This window comes from Oncorhynchus mykiss, chromosome 26, assembly GCF_013265735.2.
Source record: "Oncorhynchus mykiss isolate Arlee chromosome 26, USDA_OmykA_1.1, whole genome shotgun sequence".
Lineage (NCBI taxonomy): Eukaryota > Metazoa > Chordata > Actinopteri > Salmoniformes > Salmonidae > Oncorhynchus > Oncorhynchus mykiss.
This window is the reverse complement of record NC_048590.1, coordinates 22833360-22853297: the sequence shown is the minus strand read 5'-3', so window position 1 is coordinate 22853297 and position 19938 is coordinate 22833360. Positions and strand designations below refer to the sequence as shown.

General features: G+C 44.2%; 1 protein-coding gene across 2 annotated transcripts in view; it reads right to left on the bottom strand.

The window, feature by feature from the left end:
• The window catches only part of LOC110506420 (cadherin-15), a 22047-nt gene extending 2109 nt beyond the window's left edge, over positions 1-19938 (bottom strand). Inside the window, exons 1-12 of one of the 2 annotated variants that reach the window (XM_021586013.2) lie at positions 19701-19938; positions 3913-4077; positions 3355-3510; positions 2832-2976; positions 2541-2722; positions 2240-2368; positions 1878-2063; positions 1211-1455; positions 951-1093; positions 620-853; positions 268-507; positions 8-153 (exon numbers count right to left, since the gene is read on the bottom strand). In XM_021586013.2, coding sequence (XP_021441688.2) covers positions 8-153; positions 268-507; positions 620-853; positions 951-1093; positions 1211-1455; positions 1878-2063; positions 2240-2368; positions 2541-2722; positions 2832-2976; positions 3355-3510; positions 3913-4077; positions 19701-19769 — 2040 coding nt within the window. In that variant the 5' untranslated portion in view covers positions 19770-19938. Of the gene's footprint in view, positions 1-7; positions 154-267; positions 508-619; positions 854-950; positions 1094-1210; positions 1456-1877; positions 2064-2239; positions 2369-2540; positions 2723-2831; positions 2977-3354; positions 3511-3912; positions 4078-19467; positions 19604-19700 lie in introns of those variants that run through there. The other variant, XM_036963572.1, reaches the window with a different exon arrangement.

Genomic DNA, 19938 nt, shown 5'->3' with positions numbered 1-19938 from the left:
GTCTGACCTCATCCTCCTCTCCACCACCCTGCTCGTCATAGTTCAGGACGTTGTCACGGATGTCTTCGTCTGACTCCCCCACCAGCAGCCCCTCTCCTTTCTTCATGTGATGCCGTCTGCAGTTACCCACGGCTACAGCCAGGAGCAGCAGCACTGAGAACACAGAGACCCATCTCACTGCACAGAAACATTTGGGAAAATGTGTGTGTTCATGTAGCGATGTGCTTTGTTCAGGTATTGTGAGGGTTTACATGAGGTATAGCTTACGCAGCAGGAGTGCGATGCTGGCCATGATGACCAGTAAGGCGATGAAGCTGACACCAACTCGTGTTCCGAATATGGCAGCTGCTTCAGTCTTACATTCACTGTCTTTCCCACACGGACACAGAGTCACATTGACCTGAGCATATGCACCGAGACTAGGGGTGCCAGAGTCAGTCACCAACACAGTGACAGCATATTCCCCTGTCTCCAGCTCTACCAGGGGTCGCAGCACTGCATGAGTCTCTGGAGAGAGAGAGGGAGTTGGAATAAGAAGACATAGCATACTATTCCATAACCCCATTCTGCATGGACTTTAGGAGTATCTAGTCCTGTCCTTGCTATACATAGTCCTTACCGTTGACATGTATGATGGTCCAGTTGGCAGACACATTGATGTCTTGCAGTTGGAAGGTGAAGGGTTCAGCATGAGGGGGCAGGTCCACATCCACAGCACTCAGGAACAGACCAGATGTCTCCCGGCCTGACTCGCTGCACACCGTCCCCATCAGGGGGAACAGCTGAGGGAAGAAGTCATTGGTCTCCCGCAACGTGATCACCAGAGACGCTGTGGTCGAGATTCCACCAGCATCTAGGAGGAAAGGACATCATTATTCACTGTCACTTCCTGCTTGACCTCATGTCTCCAGTTACGTGAGGTGAAGCAGTGGCTAACTCAGGATACTCACCTGTGTCTGTGACTCTGATGACTGCATTGTAAATGTTGTTCTTGACGTGAGGGGAGCGGACATTGAACGGTTTCCTGGCTGTGATTTCTCCAGTCTCGTGATTGATTATAAGCCATCCCTCAGGATCTCTGAGTATGTCATACCTGATGGAAATGACAGTAATGTTTTAGTTTCCTTTTTCATACACATACACATACACATACAGTACATAAACATATATATTGTTATGTTTTCAGAGTTCTCCAGTGCACCAATCTTACTTGAGTTTTGCATTATCAGGATCGTAGGCGATGTTACTGGCCAGCACGGTGCCAGGTTCCACAGACTCAAGAACCACGATCTCTATGGGGTCTTTATTGAAGCGTGGGGCCTCGTTCTCATTCACCACGGTCACCACCACTGTGGCACTGCTTACGGGGTCCTTGGGGGCCTTGATGCTGAGAGGGTTCACATTCTCCACTGTCAGAGTCAAAGTATACACCTCCTGGGTCTCGTAGTCCAGAGCCTGCAACAACAACAAAAAAAGGCAGAGGTTTTGAAAAACAACTTGGATAGTGTGGGTTTGACATACATGTTGAGAAATAACTAAACTACATACCGTTCCATATATTTGTTGTATCCGTTTTATGCGTCAGTCACATCCTTGAAAATTCCAGCTACAGTCAGTGATTAGTCACAGCACAGGACTCTTAACGGAATGTATTGTGGCCTGGTGACTTGCAGTTCAGTTAGTCACCACTAGATGGGGTAACAGTGTCGTGTTTCAAGGCCTGGCTCTGACCACTGTGTGTGATCACATGCTCGATACTCTATATAGGCTCAAAATAAACTGGATGAACTGATTGTCATGTTTGTCATTCTATCATGGAGCCAGAATGTCCCCCACACATTCCCTCCCGTCATCCTACCGGATGGAGAATAGCTTACCTTCAGCACTGACAGAATACCCTCGTTGGTCACAGGGTCTGTTCGAATGGCAAAGTTCCTGGAGGGGTTGCCCTTGGCGATAGTGTATTTGGTCTCCCAGTTTCCTGTCCCTGGCTCATCATTGTCTGTGGCGTTGACCCAGCCAATCACGAAGTCTACTTTGTTCTCCACAGCTGACATAGTGTACTGTATTCAGGAAACAGAGACACAAAGTAGTTGTGCTTAGTTTATATAAACACATGTGAATGTCTATATTTTGAAGCTGGCCTGAATGATGTGTCCATATCGTTTATATCATCTGATTAAAGTAAATTAATGGAAGGGAGCTAACAGCTTCTGAGAGATTAAACAGTGAAACTCACCAGGTCTGGGGAGAATCGTGGGGGATTGTTGTTGATGTCAGTCACATGTATGACTGCATTGGCAAGACTGGTTAACCCCATGCCTGACATGTCAGCAACCTGCAGTGTCAACCTAAAACCTTTAACCACCTGTAAGGAATGCACGGATGTTCACAGTCATTTATGGCACATACGGTATATTATTTGACATGAATTAGTTTTTCCTTTCAAACATCTTTCAAAATATTGTGCTTCTGTTGAACCAGAAAGGGCATGACCTAAATAATGGGTCAATGAAAAGACAAAGGAAGAGCCCTTATACCTCCCAGTCTAGGCCCACGTCTCGTGTGTAAATGGCCCCTGTCTCGTTGTTGATGCCAAACATGGTCTTATTGATGCGGAGAGGCGGGATGCTCTCCTGGCCAATGATGGAGTAGCTCAGGATAGCGTTATCTGTGGTTGGGTCGTCAGCATCAGTCGCAGTCACAGACATCACAGATGTGCCTGTTGAAACAACATCAATCACTCTCTCAGTTCACTACCCAATCAGTTGGCATTTTGTGTATCGACTGCATGTACATCCACAGCGTGTGTAGGTGATGCATGTGTTTACCTGGCACGGAGAATTCAGAAACGGATCCAGCAAACTCTTTCTGGGAGAAGTTGGGCCGGTTATCATTTTGATCCAGCACTACGATCTCTATGGTGGAGGGATTCTCCAGTCTCTCTCCACTGGGCGACAGGGCAAAGGCTTTCAGCTGTAGAGAACAGAAACAGGACATTACTCAAATGTTTCTCGACATCCTCTTTTCATTCATAGTGGTTGCTGTTCTTACACGATTCTCAGCTTATTGACTGTGATTGATTTGGGTCTATATGTAGCTGCTCATGTAGGCCTACGAAGAAAGCACCCCACTATAGTAACAGACTTGTGCGCAACTTCCCTTCTCACTCAACCATGACAGTCAATGTAATAAGTGGTAGATGTTTAGTTGAAAAACATTAAATGACATACTAACGTTGATATTATGTCATGTGACATTCCTTGTTACCCAAACCAAAGAATGGGTCTGGCTGACATAGTATAATTTACATGTCAAAGGCAATGGTGCTAATGTCTCTCCTGTGAGTTGTACCGTGAAGCTTCTGTTTTTCTCTCTGTCCAGGGGAATCATGCTCCTGATCCAGCCCGTTTTATCGTCTATCTCAAACAGGTCCTTAGGGTCCTGGTCAACCCCTGGTCCTTCCAGCTTGTAGATCACTTCTCCAGTGAAAATCTTGTCTGATTTGATCTGGAAGAACAAACAACACAGGATGGCTGGGTGAGAACAGAACAGCACATAGAGTACCAGATGTGAATGTGGTCACTGATGGGAACAGAGAGGGAGAGCAACAGCACATGACTGGTCAGTGGTTCTGGAGGTCAGAGAGGCCAGCGTGGCTCTTTCATGCTCAGTTTAAAAGGCTGTCTGTCTGGACAATAACCATGTTCACTGAGAGCAGTGGGTTGTCTTGATCACATGTGACTGATCTTACATACCATGTTTTGTAAGATCAATTTCACTGGACCAAAAAGTGTCAGCGTTACTCTAACATTTACATCTTAGTCACCTAGACAACACTCTCATCAGTTAATGTATGTATAGAGGCCCTAGCGTCAGTATAGATATGAGATGACATGATTAATTCAGTACCTGGACCAGGTTTTCAGGGACTTGCTTGCTGTTCTCCAGCACCCTGATTGGAGGGATGATCCAGTCCCTCTTCACCCTGCTCAGACCTCCACTGCTCCTCTGTCTCCATGGATACAGGACCACTGGGTTAAGGTCCTCCCTGCCCGCTTGGCTGCTGCTCCCGACCTGGGAGCAACAGAATGGGATTAATTTAAGAGCGCCATTTTTCACGATTCATTCAATGGCAAATTCCATTTAGATGGTCTGAGTGAGGGCCATACATTTCTGGATGAATGAAGTCGTTTAAATCATGATTCATATTCTTCATGTCAAGGAGTACAGAACACAAATACATTTGTATATTTTTGGTAGTCGTGCTGTGGCTACTATTATCAGTTGGTGAGGGTTGCAGCAGTTGGCCTCTCTCTGTGGCCTGGTGGTTGAAGCCCCGTCCCTAATGTGGAATCCACTGGGCTGGGGCGGGTGATGGGGTGGAGAGGCATGGGTTCAAGTTTCACACACCGTCTCCAGTGCTTAATTTGTAAATTGGGAGGTGCCGGAACAAAAAGTGAGCACGACAGGGGGGGTGGCCTGGGGGGGGGGGGGGGCTCTGAGGTACTGGAACACATGTAAATCACCTTTGAGGTGCACACGTGGGGATTTATTTTTTTTGTAGCCTCGAGCCCAATAAAATGTTGCCCTTTTATAAGGGCATTTCTACATCATTTTAGATCACTGGAGACTTTACCTCACAAATGATAGGCTGCTTTTACAGTGAGACAGAATCTGAGATCAATACATTTATTTGTATTTTATTAAGCAAGTCAGTTAAGAACAAATTCTTATTTTGAATGACGGCCTAGGAACAGGGGGTTAACTGCCTGTTCAGGGGCAGAACGACATATTTGTACCTTGTCAGCTCGGGGATGGTTACTAGTCCAACGCTCTAACCACTAGGCTACCCTGCCGCCCCAGAGTAGCCGACATGATGACATTGTATTGAATCCTTCAATAGCTAGGTGTGTGGAGACATATACATTGAGTATACCAAACATTAGGAAACCCCCCACCACCACCACTTTGTTTTGGACTCAGAACAGCCTCAACTCTACAAGGTGTTGAAAGTGTTCCACAGGGATGTGGGCCCATGTTGACGTCAATGCTTCCTACAGTTGTGTCAAGTTGTCTGGATGTCCTTTGGGTGGTGGACCATTTTTGATACACAGGGGAAACTGTTGAGTGTGAAAAACCCAGCAGTGTTGCAGTTCTTGACACAACCTGGTGCGTCTGTCACCTGCTATCCAGCCTGGTCTCATAGACTTTAGTTAGTATGATATCCTACATTTGGCAGATGGTTACTTTAGGCAAAAATGAAAGTAGGGTGGTTGGTCGGGGTGGATGGGTGAGGAAAAACCTTAGCATTTTAGCTAATTAGCTACATTTTAACTACTTACTACTTTTTAGCTACTTTACAACTACTTAGCATGTTAGCTAACCCTTCCCCAAACCTTAACCCTTTTGGTTAACCCTATCTTTAACCCTATAACCCCTAGCCTATCTAATGTTAGCCAGCTAGCTAACATTGGCCACCTAGCTAGAATTCATAATATATCATACGTTTAGCAAATTCGTAACACAATGTACATTTTACAAATTCGTAACATATAATATGAATTGTAATTCATAACATATCATACGAAGTGTAATATACCATACTAAATGGAGTATCTCGGATTCACGTACATAATAATATGACATGGTCTGAGACCAGGTTGTACTACCATACCCCATTCAAAGGCACTTAAATCTGTTGTCTTCCCTATGTCTTCCCTTTAAAAGTGCTTTCCTCACAATCTTAAAAAAGCATGCCCCGTTCACTCCAGACCTGACTGCCCTTGACTAGTACAAAACATCCTTTGGCGTAAGGCATTAGCATCGAATAGCCCCCGCGATATGTAACTTTTCAGGGAAGTTAGGAACCAATATACACAGGCAGTTAGGAAAGCAAAGGCTAGCTTCTTCAAAGGCTAGCTTCTTCAAAGGCTAGCTTCTTCTTTCAGAAGAAGAAATGTGCATCCTGCAGCACAAACTCCAAAAAGTTCTGGGACACGGTAAAGTCCATGGAGAATAAGAGCACCTCCTCCCAGCTGCCCACTGCACTGAGGCTAGGAAACACTGTCACCACCGATAAATCCACAATAATTGATCATTTCAATAAGCATTTTTCTACGGCTGGCAGTGCATTCCACCTGGCCACCCCTACCCTGGTCAACAGCCCTGCACCCCCCACAGCAACCTGCCCAAGCCTCCCCCAAATCCAGATAGCTGATGTTCTGAAAGAGCTGCAAAATCTGGACCCCTACAAATCAGCAGGGCTAGACAATCTGGACCCACTCTTTCTAAAATTATCAGCTGAAATTGTTGCAACCCCTATTTCTAGCCTGTTCAACCTCTCTTTCGTGTCGTCTGAGATCCCCAAAGATCAGAAAGCTGCCACGGTCATCCCCCTCTTCAAAGGGGGAGACACTCTAGACCCAAACTGCTACAGACCCTGCCTTTCTAAGGTCTTCAAAAGCCAAGTTAACAAACAGATCACCGACCATTTTGAATCCCATCGTACCATCTCCGCTATGCAATCTGGTTTCCAAGCCGGTCATGGGTGCACCTCAGCCACGCTTAAGGTCCTAAACAATATCATAACCGCCATCGATAAGAGACAATACTGTGCAGCTGTATTCATCGACCTAGCCTAACCTAACCTGGCCAAGGCTTTCGACTATGTCAATCACCACATTCTTAGCGGCAGACTCAACAGTCTTGGTTTCTCAAATGACTGCCTCGCTTGGTTCCCCAACTACTTCTCAGACAGAGTTCAGTGTGTCAAATCTTAGGGCCTGTTGTCCGGACCTCTGGCAGTGTCTATGGGGGTGCCACAGGGTTCAATTCTCAAATCGGCTTCCTATTTCGCAACAAAGCATCCTTCACTCATGCTGCCAAACATACCCTCGTAAAACTGACTACCCTGCCGATACTTGACTTCGGCGATGTCATTTACAAAACAGCCTCCAACACCCTACTCAGCAAATTGGATGCAGTCTATCTCAGTACCATACATTTTGTCACCAAATCCCCATATACTACACACCACTGCAACCTGTACGCTCTCATTGGCTGGCCCTTGCTTCATACTCGTCGCCAAACCCACTGGCTCCAGTTCATCTATAAGTCTTTGCTAGGTAAAGCCCCGCCTTATCTCAGCTCACTGGTCACAATAGAGGCACCCACCCATAGAACGCGCTCCAGCAGGTATATTTCACTGGCCACCCCCAAAACCAATTCCCCCTTTGGCCGCCTTTCCTTCCAGTTCTCTGCTGCTAATGACTGGAACGAATTGCAAAAATCACTGAAGCTGGAGACTCATATCTCCCTCACTAACTTTAAGCACCAGCGGTCAGCAGCTCACAGATCACTGCACCTTTACACAGCCCATCTGTAAATAGCCCATCCAACTACCTCATCCCCATACTGTTATTTATTTTTGCTCCTTTGCACCCCAGTATCTCTACTTGCACATTCATCTTCTGCACATCTATAACTCCAGTGTTTAACTGCTAAATTGTAATAATTTCACCACTATGGCCTATTTATTGCCTTTACCTCCCTTATCTTACCTCATTTGCACACACTGTATATAGACTTTTTCTCTATTGTGTTATTGACTGTATGTTTATTCCATGTGTAACTCTGTGTTGTTGTTTGTGTCGCACTGCTTCGCTTTATCTTGGCCAGGTCACCGTTGTAAATGAGAACCTGTCTCCTCCCCTTTATCCACACGGACTGAAGTTATTAAGGGACATCACTATGGGATCATAACTTTCACCTGGATTCACCTGGTCAGTCTATGTCATGGAAAGAGCAGGTGTGCTTAATATTGTTTTGTTTTATACTCAGTATCTATTGTACACTGAACAAAAATATAAACGCAACATGCAACAATTTCAAAGATGTTACTGAGTTACAGTTCATATAAGGAAATCAGTCAATTGAAATAAATTCATTAGGCTCTAGTCTATGGATTTCACATGACTGGGAATACAGTATGCATACAGTGCCGTGAAAAAGTATTTTCCCCCTTTCTGATTTTCTGTACTTTTCCATATTTTTGATACTGAATGTTATCAGATCTTCAAACAAAATGTAATATTAGATAAAAGGAACCTGAGTTTACAAATAACCTCTATTATATGATACTTATTCGATTTATTTAATTAACAGCTTTGCAACACCCAATTCCCTCTGTGTGAAAAAGTCATTGTCCCCTTACACTCAATAACTGGTTGTGCCACCTTTAGCTACAATGCCTGCAACCAAACACTTCCTGTAGTTCATGATCACTCTCTCACGCCACTGTGGAGGAATTTTGGCCCACTTTTCCATGCAGAACTGCTTTAACTCAGCGACAGGGTTTTCAAGCATGAACTGCTCGTTTCAAGTCCTGCCACAACACCTCTATTGGGATTAGGTCTGGACTTCGACTAGGCCATTCCAAAACCTAAAATGTGTTGCTTTTTAGCCATTTTGGTGTCGACTTTATTTTTGTGTTTTGGATCATGGTCTTGCTGTATGACTCAGGTGTTCTAAGGTCCAAAGAGTCAAAAGTCTAACTTTTTGGATGACACCAGTTCCATAATGTCTGGCGAAAACAATTACTCTCATGTTCATTCTCATTCTCTATCACGCACGCTCTGCGTTTATCTTAAACACACACTCACACTCCTGTGCTTTCCCACCCTCTCTCTTACTCACTCTTACAGACTCCCCTTTATGTTCAACTTTGCACCTGACTAGGGGTTGGGGGTCACTTTACAAATACACTCTGATGACAGAATTCCTCACACACACGCACACACACATTCCTTAAGAGAAAAGGCTCAGCATTTAGTGGCAACAAGATGATCACAGATTTTGGCAGATAAGTCTTGTCTATACACAAATTTGCGTGCTAAAAAGATAACACCTTTTTGTTCTCATTCAGCTTTTCATCATCAATCATGAAGTCTGTAGTAACAACTTGTAATTACAGAGTAATAACATGCTAATACAACTAAACAGAATATGGAACATTGACCATAGCCCATTCCTCACATAGCTCTTTCCATACATAAAGACACTGATATGAGAAATATATTATTAGATTGAATCACTATTATGTATTTCGGACATGGTGGCCCTTCCCTGTCCCTTAGGCCTGGAGATATGGCACACTGGCACTTTGTCACGCTGCTGTAACGTACAGTCTGAGGAGAATGTCAACTATGAGTGCCATGTGCAGGCTGAGTTAGGAGCAGACTAATCTTAGAGTGCTCTATATTCCTGACCCCGACCCTAAGCCACTGGTGTAGTCCTCCCTACTCTCATACAGAGATGTTTACAGTCACATACCAAGCTAGACAGCAAAGCCTTCTCACCTTCCACTACCGCTCTGATCACAGATCAGAGATCAAGCTACTGCCAGTCAGAGGCCAAAGGCCCTGTTCAATCAAAATCTGTAACTGGATGACGCGGTTAACACTGAAACAACATTCCTGTTGATTTCGTGATTCAACATCTCTACTCAACAACAAAAAAGCATATGCTATCAGAATTAGAGAAATAGATGTTGCTGTCTAGCCTTGTGAACCAGAACTGACCACTGTGCTCCTGTTTAGGTTTGTGAGATCAGGTTGTTGAATGGGGCTCAAGGTCTATTTTGGAAAGAGCCTGCTACATTCTGAAGAGGATCGGAAGACAGACCCAGTTAACATCATTGTGTTGATCTCCTGTGGTCTCAACTCCATCTGGGTGGCAAATAAACCCAGGAAGGCTCTGTTATGTCTTCATCTCTTTTCCAGTTCAGCAGTGACTGGGCTACACCTAGGAGTCATCTTACCAATTAGCACCAGTCACCTCTGACAGCTATGGTGAAGGACAGCAGGCCTCATCTTTCTTCTCACCGATATGAACTGTTTTGGGGACTTTTTCCCAGATACTTTTACACCTTGGCCTCTCACCCTGTGGCCAGCAGTTGCCTGGTGCCTCTTGGGGGTCAACACCCAGGTTAACACAGTGAGAAGTACTGCGCTCTGAGGTAGGTAGGACTGCTCTCTGAAGTAGGTAGGACTGCTCTCTGAGGTAGGTAGAACTGCTCTCTGAGGTAGGTAGGTAGGACTGCGCTCTGAAGTAGGTAGGTAGGACTGCTCTCTGAAGTAGGTAGGACTGCTCTCTGAAGTAGGTAGGACTGCTCTCTGAAGTAGGTAGGACTGCTCTCTGAGGTAGATAGGACTGCTCTCTGGAGTAGGTAGGACTGCTCTCTGAGGTAGGTAGGTAGGACTGCTCTCTGAAGTAGGTAGGACTGCTCTCTGAAGTAGGTAGGACTGCTCTCTGAAGTAGATAGGACTGCTCTCTGAGGTAGGTAGGTAGGTAGGTAGGACTGCTCTCTGAAGTAGGTAGGACTGCTCTCTGAGGTAGATAGGTAGGACTGCACTCTGAAGTAGGTAAGTAGGACTGCTCTCTGAGGTAGGTAGGACTGCGCTCTGAAGTAGGTAGGACTGCGCTCTGAGGTAGGTAGGTAGGACTGCTCTCTGAGGTAGGTAGGTAGGTAGGACTGCTCTCTGAGGTAGGTTGGACTGCGTTCTGAAGTAGGTAGGTAGAACTGCTCTCTGAGGTAGGTAGGTAGGACTGCGCTCTGAAGTAGGTAGAACTGCACTCTGAGGTAGGTAGGTAGGACTGCTCTCTGAGGTAGGTAGGTAGGTAGGACTGCTCTCTGAGGTAGGTAGGTAGGTAGGTAGGACTGCGCTCTGAAGTAGGTAGGTAGGACTGCGCTCTGAAGTAGATAGATAGGACTGCGCTCTGAAGTAGATAAGTAGGACTGCGCTCTGAAGTAGGTAAGTAGGACTGCTCTCTGAGGTAAGTAGGTAGGACTGCTCTCTGAGGTAGGTAGGTAGATAGGACTGCGCTCTGAAGTAGGTAGGTAGGACTGCGCTCTGAAGTAGATAAGTAGGACTGCGCTCTGAAGTAGGTAAGTAGGACTTCTCTCTGAGGTAGGTAGGTAGGACTGCTCTCTGAGGTAGATAGGTACAGTGCCTTGCGAAAGTATTCGGCCCCCTTGAACTTTGCGACCTTTTGCCACATTTCAGGCTTCAAACATAAAGATATAAAACTGTATTTTTTTGTGAAGAATCAACAACAAGTGGGACACAATCATGAAGTGGAACGACATTTATTGGATATTTTAAACTTTTTTAACAAATCAAAAACTGAAAAATTGGGCGTGCAAAATTATTCAGCCCCCTTAAATTAATACTTTGTAGCGCCACCTTTTGCTGCGATTACAGCTGTAAGTCGCTTGGGGTATGTCTCTATCAGTTTTGCACATCGAGAGACTGACATTTTTTCCCATTCCTCCTTGCAAAACAGCTCGAGCTCAGTGAGGTTGGATGGAGAGCATTTGTGAACAGCAGTTTTCAGTTCTTTCCACAGATTCTCGATTGGATTCAGGTCTGGACTTTGACTTGGCCATTCTAACACCTGGATATGTTTATTTTTGAACCATTCCATTGTAGATTTTGCTTTATGTTTTGGATCATTGTCTTGTTGGAAGACAAATCTCCGTCCCAGTCTCAGGTCTTTTGCAGAATCCATCAGGTTTTCTTCCAGAATGGTCCTGTATTTGGCTCCATCCATCTTCCCATCAATTTTAACCATCTTCCCTGTCCCTGCTGAAGAAAAGCAGGCCCCAACCATGATGCTGCCACCACCATGTTTGACAGTGGGGATGGTGTGTTCAGCTGTGTTGCTTTTACGCCAAACATAACGTTTTGCATTGTTGCCAAAAATTTCAATTTTGGTTTCATCTGACCAGAGCACCTTCTTCCACATGTTTGGTGTGTCTCCCAGGTGGCTTGTGGCAAACTTTAAACAACACTTTTTATGGATATCTTTAAGAAATGGCTTTCTTCTTGCCACTCTTCCATAAAGGCCAGATTTGTGCAATATACGACTGATTGTTGTCCTATGGACAGAGTCTCCCACCTCAGCTGTAGATCTCTGCCAGAGTGATCATGGGCCTCTTGGCTGCATCTCTGATCAGTCTTCTCCTTGTATGAGCTGAAAGTTTAGAGGGACGGCCAGGTCTTGGTAGATTTGCAGTGGTCTGATACTCCTTCCATTTCAATATTATCGCTTGCACAGTGCTCCTTGGGATTTTTAAAGCTTGGGAAATCTTTTTGTATCCAAATCCGGCTATAAACTTCTTCACAACAGTATCTCGGACCTGCCTGGTGTGTTCCTTGTTCTTCATGATGCTCTCTGCGCTTTTAACGGACCTCTGAGACTATCACAGTGCAGGTGCATTTATACGGAGACTTGATTACACACAGGTGGATTGTATTTATCATCATTAGTCATTTAGGTCAACATTGGATCATTCAGAGATCCTCACTGAACTTCTGGAGAGAGTTTGCTGCACTGAAAGTAAAGTGGCTGAATAATTTTGCACGCCCAATTTTTCAGTTTTTGATTTGTTAAAAAAGTTTGAAATATCCAATAAATGTCGTTCCACTTCATGATTGTGTCCCACTTGTTGTTGATTCTTCACAAAAAAATAGAGTTTTATATCTTTATGTTTGAAGCCTGAAATGTGGCAAAAGGTCGCAAAGTTGAAGGGGGCCGAATACTTTCGCAAGGCACTGTAGGTAGGACTGCGCTCTGAAGTAGGTAGGTAGGATTGCGCTCTGAAGTAGATAGATAGGACTGCGCTCTGAAGTAGGTAAGTAGGACTGCTCTCTGAGGTAAGTAGGTAGGACTGCGCTCTGAAGTAGGTAGGTAGGACTGCGCTCTGAAGTAGGTAGGACTGCGCTCTGAAGTAGGTAGGTAGACTGCACTCTGAAGTAGGTAGGACTGGACTCTGAAGTAGGTAAGTAGGACTAAGGTAGGTAGGTAGAACTGTGCTCTGAAGTATGTAGGTAGGACTGCACTCTGAAGTAGATAGGTAGGACTGCGCTCTGAAGTAGGTATGTAGGGTAGGAATCTTTTTCTATGAGTCTGCTGTTGACATAAAGTGTCTCACGGTACCAAACCAGACCACATCATACAGTACATACATACACATACCCATATATATAATATATATATATATATATATATATATATATATATATATATGTATTATACACATAAACATTCAACACAAAGCTTGATATACTAACTATGCGCAGTACCTAAATAAATTGTATTTCAAAATCAGTGTGTATTTCACAATCAAAGCATCCAGGATCTTGTTCGCAGTGTTAGATAACGTTTACAGTCAAAAGGTTTGGGGCAACATTTCCACGTAAAAGTCGGCTGCTGTGACGAAAATACTGCTCAGACTGACCCCACACTGAGGAGCTGAAGCAAGACTGTCACACTTTCATGGATAGTGCCAGCAGCAAGGACCCCTGGCAACTCTCTCAAACAGTTGTGTCTAAAAATAGCTTTGAAAGTGTGCCAATCATTTTGTGAATGAAACTTAGCTGCTAAGAGACCAACATCTGTCCCATGGAGTAGACAGTTATTTACTGAAGCTTGGCAAATAGAACATTATGCTGTTGTCTACTATAGTATCCAAGGATTCAATTATTCAAATTCATGCTGTTGAGTCAAGGGTGCTCAGTCTCTCTCTCACACCCACCCATCCACCCACCATGGGTGGGACATGGAGGGGGAGCATGACTGATGCCCTTCCATAGAGTGAGAGTTTTAGATCTTCAGAGCTATTACAAGCTTGCACCAACTGTATGATGTATGTCATGAGAGTAGTAACTGTTTGAAATGTGTATTTTAATTGTACAGTGGTAGCTGTTATGTGATGAAACACTTGCTTAATTCACTCCATTTACCGCAGCAGGTCATAGTCAGTGCAAGATACACATATTCACTGTTACATATCTAGACAGAAACATAAGGATTTTACAATTAATAGTAAGTCATAGCTTTAGAGATGTGCCTCTCTAAAATAGAATATAAAATAGATCCCTGAGTCAGCCATGTGCAAGCTGAGTGGAGGTACTGTCTATCTATGTGAGCCAGCCAGAGTGCCACAGCATGAGCAGGAGGGGAGAGGGAAAGAATGCAGGCAGCGTGCCTGACAATCCCTTTGGCCATGGGGTGGAGGGTCAGACAGGTGGCCCTGTTCCCCTCATGGTCCTCCTCCATCACTGTTCCAAAGGCTCTAAATGAGCAGTTCCAAAGTCTTTTAATGAACAGCTATCTACCTCGCTTCCCAACCCCCCAGCTATGGCTGCTTGGGCCTTCTATTATTTGGGGGTGCCTGAGCTTCATGACTGCTGACCTAATGGGGACAATGAGAGTTACTTAGGACTCCACTCCCAGAGTGTGGGAGTGAAAACAGCGCTTGCTAATTTGGCATGGAATTGTATTAAAGCCTGAGGGAGGTTGTACCAGGACCGAAACCACTTCCTCATCTCATCATGTCACCTTTCTTTCTCTCTCCCAGCTCAGGCTCAGGAGTCTTCCCACCCCTACCACCACCCTTCCCACCACCCCTACCACCACCCTTACCACCACCACCTCTACTACCACCCTTCCCACCACCACCACCCTTACCACCACCACCCCTACCACCACCCTTCCCACCACCCCTACCACCACCCTTACCACCACCACCTCTACTACCACCCTTCCCACCACCACCACCCTTACCACCACCACCCCTACTACCACCCTTACCACCACCACCGCCACCCTTACTACCATTATTACCACCACCCTCCCTACCACTACCACCCCTACCACCACCCCTACCATCACCACCCCTACCACCACCATCACTACCACCAACACCACCACCACCACACCTACCACCCTTACCACCACCACTACCACCACCACCCCTACCACCAATACCACCACCACCCCTAATACCAACGCCAACCCTACCACCACCACCACCACCCATCCCTACCACCAACAGCACCACCCCCACTACCACCCCTAGCACCACCCCCACCCCTACCCCTTATTCACTCCAGGGTCAGTCCTCTTTCAGAGGGTCATGATAGAAGTCCAAGGAGAGACCATTACCGTGCCCATTAACACTACTGTTTTTGTTCCGTCTGCCTTGTCTGCCACTGCTATTCCCTTATCTCATTCAAAAGAAAACACATTACCTTTTGTGTCAGAGAGAAAACATCCTTTGATGCAAAGCATAAGGTGCTCTGAATGAGATGGGATAACAAGTGTCCCATTTCAAAATGGTATTTTTCTGTTCCTTTCCATGTAATGTTTGTCACATCTGTTGTGAATGGAACATGAACACAAAGACTAAATGGAACCTGTTTTCTAACAACATGAAGAGAGAGACCCTATCCTTTGAAGGGTCACTAATTGGTCAATAACTCAGCTGGTGAAAATGGAGGTAACAACAAAAGCCCGTTACAACAGTGGCTCTTTCCCAATTCGTCTTTCCTTCATCTTCGTGTCATTTCTCCTCACTTCACATTGGAGGGGAAGATCCAAGGCCCCTCCACTCAGATCTTTCAGAAAAAGGTGAGGAGAGTGGATGCCAGCAATCAAGGAAATATAATTGGGAAAGAGTCATTTGGAAAGATAATCTCTGGTAACAGTGCACAGGCAGAGTGGTTTTAATGTTGTGTCTGCCCCTGTAGTTGAGGCCCTTCCTGTTCCTGAAACCCAAGTCTGTGTAAAACATAAAGCATCCACACAGACAGAACAGGCCTGTGATTCAGACACTGAGCATCTGTACTGAGTGATTTCTTCCAATGAGCATGAACTCTGCACCGGCTGCTGCTTTATGGACGGATTTGTCCCTGATTTCATGGTTTAGGGAGGGGCCGACTCCTCTTTCCGCACAGGGATTACTGAGCGGGACAAATGGCATCAAGTATGCATCTGGGAACAGCTGCTGGCCAACATGACCACCTCTCTGTACAGAGCCCACGCTCTGTAGACAGGCCAGTTCATTACAACCCTCTTTCTTTCCCAGGGATATTCTCAAAAGCAACACACCCATAGGGGTATACCTTCCACCCATAGGGGTATACCTTATGTAGTAGGTGTTCGTGAAACCTCACATCAAACTCGTGAAACCTCACATCAAACTCACATAGGTTAAACTTACACACAGAGCTAAAATAGTTATCTGATATACTGTATGTAACCAGAGTAACTAGGATCACAGGTTTGAAGGATCTTGTTCTGTGGTTTTAGGTCTTTCATATCGGTCCGTTCACAAATAGATTACTGGAAGTCTATGGATAATCCAAATCATGAATGTGAATGTACGGGCCTTGAAGTGTAGAGTGGGCATTGGTCTATAGTCTATTGTTGGTGGTCCTGGTATTCGTGTTCTTTGGTATGTGTTTGTACTTAAAGTGTATTGCTTTCAGATTACACATTTTGTGATGCAAGCTAAGCCCCATGGGTTGCGTCATCACATACATTTGAAGTCGGATGTTTACATACACCTTAGCCAACTACATTTTTCACAATTCCTGACATTTAATCCTTGTAACAATGCCCTGTCTTAGGTCAGTTAGGATCACCACTTTATTTTATGAATGGTAAATATCAGAATAATAGTAGAGAGAATGATTTATTTCAGCTTTTATTTCTTTCATCACATTCCCAGTGGGTCAGAAGTTCACATACACTCAATTAGTATTTGGTAGCATTGCCTTTAAATTGTTTAACTTGAGTCAAATGTTTCGAGTAGCCTTCCACAAGCTTCCCACAATAAGTTGGGTGAATTTTGGCCCATTCCTCCTGACAGGGCTGGTGTAACTGAGTCAGGTTTGTTGGCCTCCTTGCTCGCTCATGCTTTTTCAGTTCTGCCAACATATGTTCTATGGGATTGAGGTCAGGGCTGCATGATGGCCACTCCAATACCTTGACTTTGTTGTCCTTAAGCCATTTTAATACAACTTTGGAAGTATGCTTGGGGTCATTGTACATTTGGAAGACCCATTTGCGACCAAGCTTTAACTTCTTGACTGATGTCTTCAGATGTTGCTTCAATATATCCACGTCGTTTTCCTGCCTCATCTATTTTGTGAATTGCACCAGTCTCTCCTGCAGCAAAGCACCCCCACAACATGATGCTGCCACCCCCGTGCTTCATGGTTGGGATGGTTCTTCGGCTTGCAAGCCTCCCCCGTTTTCCTCTAAACATAACAATGGTCATTATGGCCAAACAGTTCTATTTTTGTTTCATCAGACCAGAGGACATTTCTCCAAAAAGTATGATCTTTGTCCCCATGTGCAGTAGCTAAACGTAGTCTGGCTTTTTATGGCAGTTTTGGAGTAGTGGCTTCTTCCTTGCTGAGCGGTCTTTCAGGTTATGTTGATATAGGACTTGTTTTACTGTGGATATAGATACTTTTATACCTGTTTCCTCCAGCATCTTCACAAGGTCCTTTGCTGTTGTTCTGGGATTGATTTGCACTTTTCGCACGAAAGTACGTTCAGCTCTAGGAGACAGAAAGCATCTCCTTCCTGAGCGGTATGATGGCTGCCTGGTCCCATAGTGTTTATACTTGCATACTATTGTTTGTACAGATGAACGTGGTACCTTCAGGCATTTGGAAATTGCTCCCAAGGATGAACCAGACTTGTGGAGGTTTACAAAAAATAATTCTGAGGTCTTGGCTGTTTTCTTTTGATTCTCCTAATATGTCAAGCAAAGAGGCACTGGGTTTGAAGGTAGGCCTTGAAACACAGCCACAGGTACACCTCCAATTGACTCAAATGATGTCAATTAGCCTATCAGAAGCTTCTAAACCCATGACATCATTTTCTAAGCTGTTTAAAGGCACAGTCAACTTAGTGTATGTGAACTTCTGACCCACTGGAATTGTGATGCAGTGAATAATAATAATAAGTGAAATAATCTGTCTGTAAACAATTGTTGGAAAAATTACTTGTGTCATGCACAAAGTAGATGTCCTAACCAACTTGCCAAAACTATAGTTTGTTAACAAGAAATTTGTGGAGGGTTGAAAAATGTGTTTTAATGACTCCAACCTAAGTGTATGTAAACTTCTGACTTCAACTATACCTGTTCCTCTAACTCCCAGTAAGACATATGGCCGCGGGGCCGGCGGCAAACTGTGACTAACTGGCATTCCCCATGGCTGTTTCAATGATCTAATACAACCATATTCTACAGCTGATGTCGTTTACCATGTGGTTCTCAAATTAGACACACTAGTTAAGAAAATGTGACTCAGATAGTTGCCCATTTCAAAACTTTGTCAGCATAAAAACGTATTGTATAGTAGGCTACACACTTTGCCATCATCAATTCAAAGTCATTGCTTAAAAAATAGTTTGAAGTCTTTCTATCCATACTTTTGGAAATTCATTTAGCTGCAAACCTGCAACATCCATAATCATTTCAGGCCATTCAACAGAAGAGGTTACTGAGGGACAGTTGTCTAGGTCTCCAACCTGGGTTCCATGACATGTATAAACAGCCCTGACTGAATGAGTTTTGAAGTTATGATAGTAAAATGTCTGTTTACAGTGTCATCCATTATGTGTCTTAAAATGGTGTTGATGACAAGCCTGCTAACAGTCGATCCCCGATTTCTGCCTGATGTATAAAACATCAGCATTCGTTGGTCATTTACAAGAGTATTCATCATCTGATCTGCAACGGTTCTGAAATGTTTAGATTAGTCATTTACAAGAGTCATCATCTGATCTGCAACGGTTCTGAAATGTTTAGATTAGTCATTTACAAGAGTCATCATCTGATCTGCAAACTGTTCTGAAATGTTTAGATTAGTCATTTACAAGAGTCATCATCTGATCTGCAAACGGTTCTGAAATGTTTAGATTAGTCATTTACAAGAGTCATCATCTGATCTGCAAACGGTTCTGAAATGTTTAGATTAGTCATTTACAAGAGTCATCATCTGATCTGCAAACGGTTCTGAAATGTTTAGATTAGTCATTTACAAGAGTCATCATCTGATCTGCAAACGGTTCTGAAATGTTTAGATTAGTCATTTACAAGAGTCATCATCTGATCTGCAAACGGTTCTGAAATGTTTAGATTAGTCATTTACAAGTCATCATCTGATCTGCAAACGGTTCTGAAATGTTTAGATTAGTCATTTACAAGAGTCATCATCTGATCTGCAAACGGTTCTGAAATGTTTAGATTAGTCATTTACAAGAGTCATCATCTGATCTGCAAACGGTTCTGAAATGTTTAGATTAGCCAATATCCACGTTCACCTCTTCACATGATGTTTCGCACTTCTATTGATGAACATCTGTTTATGTTATGTTAAGCAAATCATTTCATTCAAATTAAAACATAAAGTATAGATTTACTAAATAAACTGTTCAAAATGTGTCCCAACACAGCCCTAACTCCTGCACTGTGGAAGTACAGGACAAACACAGCTAAAACTACTTCCACTTAAATCATGTTTAAACTGCTTTAAATAACACATATACATCCAAGTTCAAGTCTGACAAGCAGACTGTGAGAAAATGTCAAATGTATACCTTTGTAGCTCAGTTGGTAGAGCATGGTGCTTGTAACGCCAGGGTAGTGGGTTCAATTCCCAGGACCAGCCATACGTAAAGATGTATGCACCGATACAAGTTGCTTTGGATGAAAGTGTCTGCTAAATGGCATATATATTATAGCCTGAAGTTGAAATGGTTCCAATTCTGGGTGATTTACGAAAGTGTAGGCCATAAAGTATGTAGAGTAACACTAGAACAGTATTTCCTACCTGACCAAGGCCAGCCACCAGCACACACAGCACTGCCAACCCCCTTGATGTCATCTCCTGTGCCAGCATGCAATCTTCTCAATGAACCCCAACACGTACTGTACCCAATGTCCACGGTGGCACCTCTTTCTCAAACCAGTTTTAAGAGAAGCTCAGGGTTTCTCACGGTACTGGAAAATGGAACCAAATGTCTCAAATCCAAACCCCCTGTGTGTCTCTCTCCCTCTCTCTGGGCAGT